The sequence below is a fragment of the Ambystoma mexicanum genome, chromosome 14, assembly GCF_040938575.1.
Source record: "Ambystoma mexicanum isolate Mex_15411 chromosome 14, UKY_AmexF1_1, whole genome shotgun sequence".
Lineage (NCBI taxonomy): Eukaryota > Metazoa > Chordata > Amphibia > Caudata > Ambystomatidae > Ambystoma > Ambystoma mexicanum.
This window is the reverse complement of record NC_090940.1, coordinates 650107021-650122853: the sequence shown is the minus strand read 5'-3', so window position 1 is coordinate 650122853 and position 15833 is coordinate 650107021. Positions and strand designations below refer to the sequence as shown.

At 48.3% G+C, this 15833-nt stretch overlaps 1 protein-coding gene across 1 annotated transcript in view; it reads right to left on the bottom strand.

Moving 5' to 3' along the window:
- Positions 1 to 15833, bottom strand: part of COA8 (cytochrome c oxidase assembly factor 8) — a 65567-nt gene that overhangs the window by 15001 nt on the left and 34733 nt on the right. The window contains exon 4 of the mRNA XM_069638162.1: positions 8639 to 8729. Coding sequence (XP_069494263.1) covers positions 8639 to 8729 — 91 coding nt within the window. The remainder of the gene's footprint in view (positions 1 to 8638; positions 8730 to 15833) is intronic.

Genomic DNA, 15833 nt, shown 5'->3' with positions numbered 1-15833 from the left:
AATAATTAAAGTTGATAGCCTCGAACAATGGGAAAATCCCATAGGGATATATTCGCGGTCGAATATAAAAAGTAGTATACACTGCCACCAGCCAAAACTCGATCAGGGGGGACGGAGACGTGCCCCCTCGACTAACAGGCCCCGGGGCAATCGAATTGCCCCGACCAGTACGTCCACAATATGATGGTTTGTACGGGTTTCTGTTAATAATTTGGGACTAGTAAAGCCAATGGTGACTTTACATGCCCTGGCAGACAGTAGTCAGTCCCAGGGTATGGAGTCTATGGTGGGGTGTCACTGCACAGAGGGTGCTGTGTAACACACATAGTAAAAACACATGAGACTCTATGGAGTAAAGGACCCGATAGCCCATAAAACACATTAACAGTCAAAGGACCATAAATCATGTCCAAGAGTGGGAGAAAAAAAAAAAAGAGTCTCACTCTTGGCAGTAGAAAAAAACAAACTCCAGAAATCCAGCAAAGCTGCTGGGGGACTCACTAGGTTAGGAAATTCAGCCTAAAGAGATTATTCTCCCTAACAGTGCTGTTTTACCAAATAGAGAGAATCAAGAATACGGATATATATATATATCAATATGATCAAGCGCTCAGTTGAGCGTGAAACGCGTTGTAGGTGGGCCGTGTACCAGGCGTCCTGCCTGTTTGTCTTGCTGTTTCCCCAGCCTTTTTAGCTCTGTACAATTGTGCAGGTTTTTACTATTAAAAACTTCCTATTCTTACCGTGTGAGCATTATATATTTTTGGGTTCTCTTCCCATCTGGGATTGTAGGACCTCATTGGGTCCACGGAGAGTGCGGTCCGTCCCTTCTCCTCTGGTTTTCTCTCTCTCTATATATATATATATATATATATATATATATATATATATATATATATATATATATATATATATATAATACATTACTCACCGTAATCGTATTTCTGATGCTTGTATCTGCTTAGATTCACATGCTGTGTATAGGCCGACATCTAGGGGAACTTGCGGAGTATTACAGTTTGTTTCTCAAAACTCGAAAATGGGTGACGACACAGGGCGTGACAGTAATACTACCTCTAGTTTGACGTCCACTGTACCCAGAATCCCTCAGGCGTGTAGGACCCTCAGACTGAATATTTTCTGACATGAGGTAGCAGGAGGAGTAGCGCGAGTACAGAAGATCCGAGCAGATAGATAGAAAGATAAGACTACAAGCATCCATGCGCCTTCTCTCAGAGGGGAGGAAGGGCGGGCGCATGTGAATCTAAGCAGATACAAGCATCAGAAATACGATTACGGTGAGTAATGTATCCCTTCTGAGGCTTGTGGAATCTGCTTAGATCACATGCTGTGCATAGATTAGCGAGCAGTGTTAGAAGAAGGAGGTGGGATGTGAGAAGGGTCATGAGCAAATAAATGTCTTAGAACCGCTTGTCCCACTTGAGTATCTGTCTTGGAATGAGTGTCAATGCAGTAGTGCTGAGTAAAAGTGTGAATAGAGCTCCATGTAGCTGCTTTGCAAATTGTGTCAAGGGGTACATTTGCAATGAAAGCCAGAGTGGCCCGAATGCCTCTTGTACAGTGGGCTCTTGGCGTAAAAGGCAGAGACTTTTCAGCAAGGGAGTAACATAGCTGGATACAATTGACTATCCACTTGGAGATGGCACCTTTAGAGACGCGATCTCCTTCTCTGCCTGTAGCTACGGAGACGAACAGTTGGTCTGTTTTCCTTAGCGGCCTGGTCTTGTCTACATACTAGAGGACCGCTCTTCGCACATCTAGAGTGTGTAGTTTCACCTCAGCAGAGCTTTTGGGTTCTTGGAAGAAGGCCGGAAGCTCAATGGACTGGTTAACGTGGAATTTAGAAATTAACTTAGGTGAGAACCTAGGGTGTGTTCGTAGAACCAGTTTATCTTTATGAACAGTGAAGAAAGGATCCTGCACTGACAGAGCCTGAATTTCACTGACCCTTCTTATGGATGTAATGGCTACTAAGAAGGCAGTTTTATAGGTCAGGTGTTTGAGACTGGCTTTACGCATGGGTTCAAAGGGTGGGCCCATGAGCTTAGCAAGCACCACATTAAGGTCCCATCCAGGTGGTGGGTTTGAAATTGGAGGGTGGAGTCTCTTTACCCCTTCCATGAAGGATTTAACCACTGGTACCTTCCACCACGACACCTTGTTGTGGCTGACAGCACTGCCAGGTGTACCTTGAGTGAGTTAAATACCAACCCTGCATCCAGCAGGTGGAGCATGTATGTGACAATATTGGAAGGAGTGCAATCAACCAGGTTGATTTGCTTATTCTGGCACCAGATAACGAATCTTTTCCATTTATCAAAGTAACAGTGCCTCGGGTTAGGTTTCCTAGATTCTTTTAGGATGTCTATACATCTCTGTGGTAAGTTAGGATATCCAAACTCTAGGAACTCAGGAGCCATGCTGCCAGGTTCATTGAGCTGGGTTGAGGATGCACTGTTTGCCCTTGGTGCTGGGACAATATGTTGTACCAGCACAGGAGTCTGATGGGTTTGCACACTGCTAGTCTGCGTAGGTGTGGGAACCACGGTTGCCTCGCCCACATGGGAGCAACTAGGATGAGCGTCATCGATTCCCTTTGCATCTTGTTGACCACTTTCCTCACGAGAGGGGTTGGTGGAAAAGCGACCAGTTCATTCACAGGGCCTTCCCCTAGGAGTCTGGTTGAGGGAACATGGATGCGAATCCTGGGTATTGCCTGTTTTCGCTTGTGGCAAATAGGTCTGTAGTGGGGAAACCCCACTTTGAGAAGATGTCTTCTACGACTTCTCTGTGTAGACACCATTCACGTTCTCCTGGGAGGGGATCTCTACTCAAAGCGTCCACTAGCGAATTGAGATCGCCTGGAACATGTTGAGAAGACAGGTAAACGTTCCGTCTGAGTGCCCATATCCAAACTTTCTGGCCAAGCTTGGACAGATTTGGCGAACGAGTCCCTCCCTGTTTGTTTAGGTAAAACATTGCTGTTGTGCTGTCTGTCAGGATCTACACTGACAGGTTCAATAGGTGGGACTCGAACGCCTGAAGTGCTCTGAATACTGCCAGAAGCTCTAGCAGATTGATACGATTCTTGGCCACTGTGTGAGACCAGAGACCCCGAGCTGTGTGGTGAAGGAGGTGTGCTCCCCACCCTGACAGGGATGCATCTGTTGTGACTATAGCCTGTATCTCTGGCTCGTAAAAGGGTTTCCCCTTTGACAGGTTCTCTCTCGTCCACCAGTGAAGACTTTGTACAAGTGTTGGCGAAACGACCACTAGAACGTCCCACTGAATACTTGCCTGAGACCACTGTTTCGCCAACCATACTTGCATGGATAGCAGGCGCATGGGGGACCAGGTAAATACATGACGCCATCATGCCTAGCAAATGCATCGCTTTGCGCACCCTTATCTGGCGACCGGACTGATATAGAGGAATTTGCAGTAGTAGATTCTGCATTCTTTCCACTGATGGAAAGGCCAACCCCTCTTGACTGTTTAAGACAGCTCCTAGAAACTGTTTGGAGGTGCTTGGCATCAGGCTTGATTTTTTCTCATTTATGGAGAAACCCAATTCGAAGAGGAGGTTGATTGTTCTTTGAATGTTTGATCTGCAGGGGTCTCCCCCGTGATGAGCCAGTCATCCAGGTAAGGGTACACTGGGATTGCCTCCCTGCGTAGGTGTGCCGCCGCCACCGCCAGTACCTTGGTGAATACTCTTGGACCCGAGGCTATACCAAAGTGCAGCACCTTGAACTGGTAGTGCTGACTGTCCACCTTGAAGCGCAAGAATCTTCTGTGCGCTGGGAACATGGAAATATGAAAATAGGCAATTTTCATGTCCAATGTTGCCATGTAATCCCCCTTTTTTAGGAGGGGAATTACCTCTTGGAGAGTAATCATGCAAACTTTTGAGGCTTGACATACTTGTTTGCAGGGCGTAAGTCTAATACTGGGTGCATTGTTAAATGTTTTTGGCACAAGGAAGTAAGTTGAATAAATACCCTTGTTTACCTGGTTCCCCGGGACGAGTTCGATCGCGTACTTTGCTAGAAGATTGACAATCTCTTCGAGGAGGATCTTTTGGTGTTCCAGGGAATGCAACTTTTGATGTGGAGGGTGGTTTCGGGGACGCTCGAGCAGTTCTATACAGTATCCTGCGGACACTGTGGACAGCACCCATCTGTCCGATGTGATCCCTTCCCAAGCTTGGGTGAAGATGGCAATGCGTCCCTCTACTGGGGATGCGTGAGAAGGGACCCTGAGCTGAGAGTCACTGTTTTGCAGGAGACGTGCCGCCTCTGCTGGAGCTGCCTCTACCTCTACTACGGCTTCATTTGTTTCCTCTGCCGTAACTCTGGGTAGCCTGTTGGTTGTTACCCCAAGATGTACCCTGTCCCTGTGTATAATTGGAGCCTCTTTGGGAATTCTGGCCGCGTGGGCGATGAAAATTACCATTCCCTCTTGGATTAGGGGGCTTGTTCGTCAATTGTCCCAGGGATTTCAGAGCGTCATACTCGTCTTTGGCAGTCTTTAATGCGTCCTCTACCGCTTTGCCAAACAGTAGATTAGTTTCCACTGGCATGTCGATTAAGGATGCTTGTGTCTCGGGTTTAAACCCCGACTGTCTTAACCAAGCATGCCTCTTAATGACAGTGCTCTCTGCTATTAGCCTGCCCGCGTTATCTGCAGCATCAAAGGTTGCCTTAAGGATGCAACCGGACACGGCTCTCCCCTCTGACGCGACCTGGGCCAACTGGCCCTTTAGTGGTTCCGGTGCGGAGTCAATGAAGGCAGCTACCTGCTCCCACTGGTGGCAATTGTAACTTGCCAGCAGAGTGGTGGTGTTGGCAATCCTTGCCTTGTAAGCGGAAGTGGAGGCTACCTTTTCTTGCTCTCCTTGTCTGGGGGGCGGAGGGGCTTCAGATGATGATAGAGGTGTCCCCGCCCTTGTCCGGGTGTTAGTAACTACCAAGGAGTCAGGCTTCAGTTGACCCCTTATGTAAAGCGGGTCTGATTGGGCTGCCCTGAACAATTTCTCGATTCTGGGCTTTACTGCCCTGGTGAGGTTAGGAGTGAGAAGGGAAGGATCAATTCTCCGTTGGATGGACTTGAGAATTGGAATGGCTTAGGCAATGGGTTTCTTTTCTCCCACTAGTTCCTCAGCAAAGTCCCTCTCCTCCTGTGCTCCCTGAGTGTCTATGCGGAAGTGCTCTGCCGCTCTAGTCAAGACCTCATTTAGGAGGGGCTGGTTGTCGACTGGAGAGTGGTAACCCGAGGTTCTTTGCCAACAGGAGAGTCTATTCTGTAGACTTTTGGGTCATCTTCCTCCTCATCTTGGTCCTCGTCCTCCCCATAATAGTCCACCCCAGTTTGGTCATCCAACGTTACCAAGTCTGGATCCTCATCCTGTTGTGGATCCTCACTATACTGGGTGTAAGGCTGGATGTAAAAAGGGTCTGAAGTCAGACCTTGCGTTGGAGTCTCAAACCGAGGTTTCACCAGGGGGCTGCGGGTCCCTAGATCCTGAAGGAGTAGCACCGTCACGGGTATAGGTGAGGAAGTGCTCTGGGTTCTTGGAGTAGAAGTCTGCTAGGGAGGACATTCTAGTCATAACCATGTCTATATCCTCACTGGTCCATTTTTTTGGAGCTGGGAATGACAATTTCTTGAGAGGGTTCCCCTTCTATTCCTTGTATGGACCTATGGGCCTGTACAGGGTTCGTGGATTGATGCTTATCTGAAGATTTAGAACTGTCTTTATGTACCTGTGGTGCAGAAGAAGGGTGAGATGGTTTCTTCTGCCGTTTACCCCCTTGCCCATGAGTAGAAGAGTGTTTCCCTGATGTTTTCACCTTCTCAGAGCTTTTCGGAGCCTGGCGTCGAGATTCGGGGGTAGTGTCTCTTTCCTTCGAGTGAGGACGTCGGGACTCGGAAGCAGCCGCCGAACGGTCTGCCGGAGCCGACTCCTGGTGTGCGGCCTGGTGTTGGCGGTCGGTTTCGTCTTCTGACGAGCGTACCTCCGTGACTTTGGTGATTGAGGCACCTTTGGCAACTGTGGACGGTTGCCTCGTGACGTGAAGCGATCTTGACCGAGAACGCCCAGAGGACACCGATTCGGTGGACCGCTCTCTTTGTGCCTCTTTCCGAGAACTTGACACACGCGTCGAGTCTCGGTTGGACTTCGAGTGTTTAGGTGTAGAAGTGGTGTGGGTAGCGCTCGTGACGCCGGGTGTGCTCCCCATAACTGCGCTGCCGGACAATCTTCCGAGGTCGGGGACTTGCGCTTGGGCGTCTTTCGGCACCTCCTTGCCCTTGCCGTCCGAAAGTACGGCATCGCTGCCATCACTGAAGGCACCCTCCGCTTCCATGGCCTCGAGTTGCCTGGCGTGGTGGGTCGAGCGGTCCTTTATTGTTTTAGCCTTGAACCGGCTACATGCTCTGCAGTTCGCCTCGGGGTGGTCCCTCAGCAAGCAGAAGTTACAGGTGGCGTGTTTGTCAACCCAAGGATACTTGCGGTTGCACTTGGGGCAAAATTTAAAAGGGGTACCCTCCATACGCAGCAGCGGGCTAGTGTGTGTAGGAGAAATAAGAGTGTAGAGTATGTTACCACCCCCCACTCTCCCTACTTGCAGGGCCGAGGCCAGAGGCCTTCCAAGGCCCGGGCCGAGGCCAGAGGCCTTCCGAGACCCAAAGAACGTCGTGCAGCTCTCGACGGTTGTTTCTTCTCCGGGCCGACGCCGATCTTCGAACTTCGATGTCTCGACGTGGAAGAAACGGGGAAATTATATGATATTTAGCAAATTATGGCTGAAAGCCAAGGGAACTCCGTGCAATGCTTCCGACAAGTATGGCGGGAAAAAACAACCTGAGGGTCATACACGCGTGAGGGATCATGGGTACAGTGGATGTCACACGAGGGATAGTATTACTGGCACGCCCTGTGTCGACGCCCATTTTCGAGTTTCGAAAAACAAACTAATACTCTACAGCTTCCACTAGATGTCGGCCTATGCACAGCATGTGATCTAAGCAGATTCCACAAGCCTCAAAAATATATATATATATATATATATATATATATATATAAAAAAGGATGTATTATGCAACAGACAGTGTACGCTTAAAGAGACGACGATCCAGGAGGACACGTTGGGTCAGGGAAATGCTAGCATTCTGCTTTTCTCTCTTGAGGCAGCAGTCCTACAGACATGGTGCTCACCTCCTCAGTCTCTCTATCTGGGACATTGGAGAATGCCTTCTCTGACAAAGGAGTTCTGTCAGGTAGAACCAAAACTGTTCACTTTGTCAATGCTCATTCTTTGGGTACAGCCTTTTTCCACTGACAAGGTCAAGAAACCCTTAAGAAATCCTTGCTAGTGGGACGCAAAGCCTCATGTGAATCACAACGTACAAAACATTCAATTATAAGGGATCCGTGTAGTTGAATATCATGATGGAAAACCAGAAATATTTATGGCAACCTAATTTGAGGCCATTCCAGAATGTCAGTGTTGAACTCCAGAAGGGCTGGCACCCTGGTACAGGGTGTAGCAGCAAGTGGGCTGTTGGTTTTGTGCCGGCTGTAACAAGGACAATTACCCTTTTATTGATTTTGCACAAACAATGGTTGCAAAATGTCTTAGATCTTAAAGATGTTAAATATGTGTGATGGCTGATCTAAGTCAGAAAATTCATCTGTCATCTTTATAGAGAAATATTCTCCTCAACTCAGCGACAGCGGGGACCCCCATCAGATGCTCTGTGAATCTTGGTGATAGTTAATGACCAACTGGCAGCCAATCAGGATACAGCATTTTGACAATGCACAGACCTCTAATTTACAATAAAGAACATAACAATACTGTCTAAGTAGGAGGACCCAGCAAGAATATTGCTCTTATCAGGCCAAGCGGCTGAGCTGTGGTGAGATTTTACGAAAAACTATACTACAGCTTTGGGAACAATAGCGAACTATGTATTTTGGAGCCTTGAAAAAACATTATATATATTATATCACAGTGTTACTTTTCAAAATGCAAACAAAACAGAGGTTGGTAACCTATGCAAATAGATTGACAGGGGGTAGTGATTTACTGCGCTGCTTTCGAGCGGCATGTGGTATGTAGTGGGGCACCCCAGGGTTCAGGTCTAGGCCCAATTCCTTTTAACATATTTAAATAAAGATTCACATGGAAATCAAGGTTGACACTTTTGCTCACAATAACAAAGTGACAGGAATGAATACAGAAGTGGAATAGTTGTTGATGCGTATCCCAAGGTGAGGACGGCAGAAAGTCAGCTGACCGGATTGGTGTAACTGTTGGGGTCTCTGTCAATTAAGGCGTTACTTCCGACAACCCCAAATGTAGGCACCCCACATGAATACACCACCATAGCCACAAGAAGGAACAAGAATATTCACACAGCAATGACAAGCAGGCAAGCGACCATGGTCACAGGGATACTGGTGATGAACATTCTCGGACTAGCTAGGGCCTGGATTAAGCCCCAACATTGATAAACACATTTAGTATATTTTAAAAAACATGCTATAGCTTAATGAAAACATCATCAATATTTATAATAATTAGCTGCTTGGATCAACTCAAGACCTTACCTATTATAACGTGCATGTTTTTTGAAGTTTTTACGCAGAAATTCCTTATAAAAATCAGCCATTTCATCCACATTCAATATTCTTTTTCGACCTGGAATTCAAGAAGAACCAGAACACAGCATTATGTGTTTACAAAAACATGGACATTTTAAATAAGAAACTACACATACAGGAGTGCAGATAAAAGGGTTCGCCTGAGACATGGGACCGGCCTGCAGTTTGAAAGTTAGTGTTTTGGAATGGCCAATGCAGCCCAACCACCTCCTAAGATCGATAAATTGCAGTCGCAAGGAATGGCCATTGGCCAATAAGATGGCTGGAAGAGTGGGTGAGAATATACATTCACTGCCTGCTGTTCCAGCCACCTGATGCCCTTCCCCGGGTGACTCCATTTTTTAAAAAGGAATGTGGGGAGGAAACAGAGCCTATCTCTGTTGTATCCGGCCTCCCCCAGACCTCCAAAAACCATTCCCCACTCCCTCCCCCCTTCCAATTTACCTGCAGGACCGGTGCTTTAAGCTCCGGTCCCTGCGCTCCCCTGATCCCGGCTGCCACCATGGAAATGGAAAAGGGACTTTGTCCCTTTTCGCTATGGCCATTTTTTCTTCTTCGCTCGGGTGAAAAATAAAAACCAAAACATTTGCACCCCGGATGAACCCTGTGGTGTATATGGCTTTCACACCCCGGCGAGGGGAGTGCCCATGGCCGGTAACGGCCCACAGCCCAAGCCAAGGCCCTCACTTTGATCGACCCTTCCAAGACTTAGGCAGGCGGGCCGCCAGGGCATAAAAGCCATACATCTTTGAACTGGGTAATGATAGCATGTACAATTAATGTGCTTAGAAGTAGAAGGAATCAGGAATGAAGCATTATTTCATCTGTTGGTGGTAAACAGAACAAGGACATCCCAACTGACCACGGTAGCATGTATGTTATTTGGAAAGAGCTACTGACTTTTGCTTGTTTTCGTAAAGAAAAACAGACTAATAGAGAACCCATTTGGGCACATTATGGAGGGCAGGACATACAATCCTGAAATGGAAAGGGGGCTGCTGGGTGGCCGGCTGATAAGCAGAACGACAGCAGAACAGAGGAAGACTCAACCGTCACCCTTACCCTGGAATCTGTTCCCAAAGCAGGACCCCGAAAGTGTAGCATCTGCTGGAGTTTATCTGCTTGAGGATAGGAATCTTAAATGAAGAGGGGACAACTCTTAAATCTTCACCCAATGGTGTGTCAGGACTTGGTAAGATTTAAAATTACCCATAGTAAAAGGGCGGTGCCCATCGTAAAGAAAGTTCATCTATAGCAATGCCCTCCCAGGCAGACAAAATTTCCAGTGGATTTTGGATCAAATCTGTGCTGCGCAAACAAATCTGGGGATGAATTTGCACAAGTAACTTAACAATCAGCAAGGAAGGCAAACGCATGCAAAGGTGTGATGTCTATATGTTATTGCGGAATACAGAATCTACATTTTAAAAGCAATACAATCACCAAATCATTGCTTGCTGAAACCCCCTCCCCCAAAAACGTCAGCGACAGATCACACAACAAATGTTTCTATTGCATGTTTTAGTGAAGAACATACGCAGCCCCCTACATCCTCCCTCCAACCACCCTCCACCCCCCCCTCCCCGAATGCCTTAATCTTACCCCTCTTGGCTTTTGGGTCCTTGATGTATAGTCATCTTTTGTGATAAATAACCTTTACTCTCAGTGTTTCATCTTATTGTAGTTATCCAGATCTAGCCTCCTATATGGGATTTGTTGCAAGTCGGAATCAGTAAACAGACACATCGTGCTTCATAACCTTGGCTTTATTGAAATGCCAAAAACGTAACTTGTCCCTACAGCTAAAGTCTCTATGCAAAAGGAAAAGAAGAGTTCAAAAAGGTTCTCATCAGGATATCACCCAAAAAGAAGGTCTGTCCCCTTGCCTGACCTCTGGCACTACCACTATAAAGGAAAATAACCTAACTTTAAAAGAAAACTATCATAAGGCTCTTCTACACAAATGATAGAAAGGTGGCTGGTTTCTGACCCTCACTGTTAAGTCTCTATAGTAGAAAGTGCTTCTCGCCCAAGGATCAGTTCATGGCAGCCTGCCACACTTCCCCGTGGGCGTTCTCCCTATATATATATATATATATATATATCTCAGCTCTGTATTTTTTTTTTGTGTTCTCCCTTCTCCCCTCTCCTCTTCTCCTCCTCCTCCTCTCCTCCTCCTCTCTTCTCCTCTCCTCTCCTCGTCTCTTATCCTCTGTGCAACAAGGGCTTAGGATTTCTTCCCATCCTCCGCCCCATGTATACAATGGTGCCTGAAAGGGGCCAGAAACCACACCAGTCTTCGGTACCACAAGGGGTAAGTCATTACCCACATTGATGCCCATGTAACACAACTATAGGAAGCTTGGGATGAGGGAGGATGATAATTATCCCCATTTAGGGATGGCTGTACTCAAGGGGGGGGCTCCTTCTTGGAGATGGGAACAAATTCCCTGAATTCACCACAGATTGTAGTTCGCTACTTAAAGGACTTCACATGCGTTCACCCATCAAATTCAAACACATCCTCAGATAGCTGCAAAGAGGCCTCCTCTGCTGGACACCCATTTAGATTTGCGAGAAAACTGAGGGGATCCTCACTCCTATAACCTCTTCTCAGGTAGCCAGGGAAAGGGCATTGCTTTTGCATCCTGACCCTGGGGGTAGAGAAGCGAAGATCACCTGGGTTGAGGGTCCTTGGGGATTTGGAGTCGGGTACCCATAGGCAAGACATGGCATCCCCCTTTCCCTTCTGAAAGCCAACCTAACCCTCCACTGGCTTTACAGGCTATTATAAAACATCTCCCCCACATTGTTCCTATGACAGTACTGGGACGAGGAAGAGGCGACTAGGAGTAGTGAACACTACCAACTCATTTCACCACTGTAGTACTGGGACGAGGAAGATGCCTGCAAAATACTATGAAGGTTAGGCATGACCCTCGAACTACAGTCAGGCAAGTCCAATTGAGAGCTCACACCTGCAACCTGTCAAGAGGTTGCAGGTGTATAAGAGGAGAGTTAAAGAGTAACAGAGGAACGACTAACGGAGGCCTGTGTTGGGGAGACCAGCAGGGACCCTGTTTTATGAGGAGGAAGCCGTGGTGAGACCCGAGAGGAAGCTAGGATGCCAGCAGACAACACAGAAGACCTGTGGAACCCAGAGAGATTTCGGCTGCACAGTCCACAGGTGTGGGAGCCTCTGTGGTCAGAAAGGAGCAGCTGGAGCTGCGATAAAAGAAAGGAGACAGAAGCAAAGACCTCTCTCGCCTCCACAGAAGGGACGTGAAGCTGCCAGCAAGAGGGGAGAAGCATTCAACGTTTAGTGGAGCTTGCGGTTACAGGAAAGGCAGCCAGAGAGATGCAGCTGTCTGAAGGGAACGCAGAGTACCAGTGAGTGAAAGGAACTGCCACGGTTGCTCTTGGGGGCTGCGTGCCAGTGATAAATGCAGAATTAACTAAATGGAATGGCGAACAAACCAAATGACATATGCAAGTTGAAATAAACTCAAGGTGCGGGTCGAATGAGGATTAAGAGGCAAAAATAAATAATCACAAATATTGAATACCAAATGAAATGAAAGTGTTATGGGCAAAGCTACGATCTGATGAAAGATAAATATGAAAGCACCCTTTTGAAAGTACCATACAAAATAAGAAAGCAAGTACGGAAGTTTGTGAAGGAGCACGACAAAAAAGTGGGAAAGAAACAAAACCACCCTGCAGTGAACTTTGTGGATAAATACAGTGTGGCAAAGCCAAGAGACTAACCAGGAGAAGCTAAGAGAATGTGAATCTGTGCACAGGGACAAATACAGAAGAATCTATATGGGCTGAAGAGCGCAAGGAGCTGTAAACCACACTCCCTTGGGCTGCAAACAGTGATTGTGTTTGTGCTGCTTGTGCCATTAGGAGCACGATCAATCCAGAATCGCGGCAAGATTGCAGTTGGGCTTCCCCTTGCTGCACCGATGCTCTGCCCATGTGAGCTGGAGCCGCGAGCATAATCCTCGAAGGCCCTGCACAGTCCGTGAGCCTGATATCACCTGGGGCTTTTTTCACAGCTAATCATGGCTGCTGCCATGTCTTCCACAGAAGCGCCTCCACTGCCTGCCCTTCAGAGGGGTTTGCACCTTAAGCCAATCGGGAGTCGGCACCTGACAAAGGCCCTCACTAAGGCCGCTGTCTGGCCATGGCCGTAGGGACCAGCTCCCCCTTTGCGCCATGCTGTGAGCCATCTACTCCCCTGATCTTACCCCCTGCCACTTGCGTCTTCTCCTCAGTCTTATTCCTCTCTGCTATTGTGAACGTCGAAGTTGATGCACTGTATGCTCCGATTGCTTGCTGTCTGAAACTTGTATCCTGCTGTGCCCTAGACCTGTGGACTGATTCTTTTGTGCTGGATTTTAGTGCTTTGCTGGAAAACTGAATCCAGTTGTCCCTGGCCGCCTGGTGAGTTCATTCGTACACTGTGCAGCTCCTCTTCTGTCTGGCACCCCTCCCCCCATCACTCACATGGCACTCTCTATCTCCGCTATCTATTCTAATTGCTACTCTATCACCTATCCTGCCACTCTCACGAAGTCTGGAAGAAAAAAGGTCAAAAAGAGCTCTCCTGGAGTCTAATCCAGGCCTACCTATTGCTGACACCTACGTCAATGCTACTTCCAGGCAGACTATTACTAACATCCTCTTCTCTGTCCCTTCTCCTGACTTATGGACTCCCCACCTGGTCTCCTCTCTCTCTCCCCTTTTCATCCTTACCCATTAATGGTGGCACTGGATGGGAAGTACTCTTGGCATACTTCTCATCCTCTATTCTCATCCTCTAGGTGCATCATTAAAGTCTATCACAACGGCACTATCTTTGCCCATGGCTTTCAACCTACTCTTCTCCTTAACTGGTGCCTGCCCCCTCTCATTAACGTCCTACCTTCTCCCGCTTCTCTTCCTTCTCCCTCTCCTCCAACCTCTCCGCCAGCACCGACGGGAGTACCACGCCCCTTTACCCCTCTTCGAAAAACGATCGAAAAGGTAGTAATCGGCTTCACTTAGCTACCCTGAATGCTCGTTCTGCTGTCAAACACTCCTCGGACATCCGTCTCCTTCTTGAAGACCTTGGCCTCGATGTCCTCATCCTCACCGAGACGTGGTACAATGCCAGCTCTGTCACTGCTCTTGACACACTCCTTCCTGAGGGATACAAACGCTGCTCCAAACCCGGGCCCAACCGGCCTGCAGATGGAGAGGCCGATTTTCCCTGAGTGGGTCCCTGCTTCCATCATAACTACTCAATCGTACTCTTCCTTAGAATGCCTCGTCTGCAGGCTATGGCTCTCTCCTACTCTCTCACTCACCTTCGCTACCATCTACAGGCCCCCCAGTCCAATCGCTCCCTTTCTCTCTGAATGGGCTGCCCTCACCTCCTCACTCTTGACCTACTCTTCCAAACTCCCCCTCCTTGGCGACTTCAATATCCACCTCGACTCCCCAGACTCAGGCGCCTTACTGTTCTGCGGCCTCTGCAACTCCCAGTCTCTCACTATTCTTCCTTCCGGTCCGACTGACTAATCCAGACACACTCTTGATGCCTTCATCTCTGGAGACCTCCTTATCTCTAATCCGGTCACCACCCCTCTTTACTGGTCCGATCACTCTCTCCTCTCCTCCCACCTGGGACCCTTTGACCCTCTTTCTGAGCCTCCCCCCGCACTTCCAACCTCCTTTGCGGTCATTCGACAGATGAAGAGAGTGTCAGTCGCTGCTTTTGCTTCCACCTTCATCCCCCATCACATCTCCGACTCTTCCTCTGATTGTGTTTGCTAATCCTCTTCCCCATCTCTAACACCCGTGACATCCTCACCCCTGTCATGAGGATCCACCTGAAGCCTGCCTCCAAGCGCAACGGCTGGTATGGCGCTGATCTAGCATCTCTGAAACATAAGTAGTAGAGAGTTGCTAAACAGACTTGGCAGACTTAGAATTCACCCCCTGAGAAACTGGCCCGGTGCCGGCTCCAAAGGCAATATTGCTTCTCTATCCGCTCCAGGAAGAGGGCCCACATTCAAGCCTGCATATCTGGAGCCACTAACGACACAACTGAACTTTCCAAGATCTGCAAGGAACTCGCCAATCCAACTGCAGTCTCTACCTTCCTCCTCTCTTCCCAGGTTCTAACCACCGCTTTGGCCTCCCATTTCACATCTAAAGCCCAGGACATCCTGTCCTCCCACTCCACTCCCACCCCTGCTCTCGGGCTCCACCCCCTCACTTCTGCCCATAGCACCTGATGAGATTTCTAAAGTTGTCCACTCTATGAAGGTCTCTTCCAAACAGGTGTCCTCCTGCTCTTCCAGAATCATCAAGGACAACATCGCCGCTCTAGCCCCGGCACTTGCTGGTTTCTGTAACCACTCCTTCACCACTGGCTCTTTCCCCCCATCCCTCAAGCACTCCCTGCCTTGTGACCCTCTCCTAAAAAAGTTGTCTGTTCACCCCTCCTGCCTGGTTAACTATCGCCCCATCTCCACCACCCCCTTCCTTGGTAAACTCGTGGAGAAGTTAGCCCTCCCCAACTGTTCTTTCATACTGAACTTGTTGGTTGCCTCCACGACCATCAACCATCGAAGGAGGGATGTCAATGAAAAGGGGCAAAGTCTAAAGTCCCAAAGGAACAGTGTATTGACTAGAGTGAACCTAGCAGAGGGTGGTCCACATTGAACTCTCTGAAAAAACATTAAGAGTCGTGAAGACCACGTTTCTGTCATGATGCCTACCCCCATGCATCAGGACCAAGCCCATCAGCCCCAGGAGCAGGCATCTAGACATTTAGTAAAACCTCAGCAGCCCCGGCTAGGGGCTATCTGGGTTCAGTCCTAGCGCCTTAGGCGCCAGGCTCATAGTAGAAATCAGTCCTGGCGCCTAAGGCGCCAGGCTCATAGTCATTACTTACGTCAGGCAGACCATGCTGCAAATGACTCCAATCCAACATGAAGCCTAAAAGGGACTATTTTTCTACAGGGACTATTTTTTACTCGGGTGTGGTTCTAGGGACTTCTTACCTGGAACAACTTTTGAGGCTATTTAAACCACGCCTGACCAGCAACACACGCTTCGCTTTATTCTGCATCCAGCAGCGTAACGC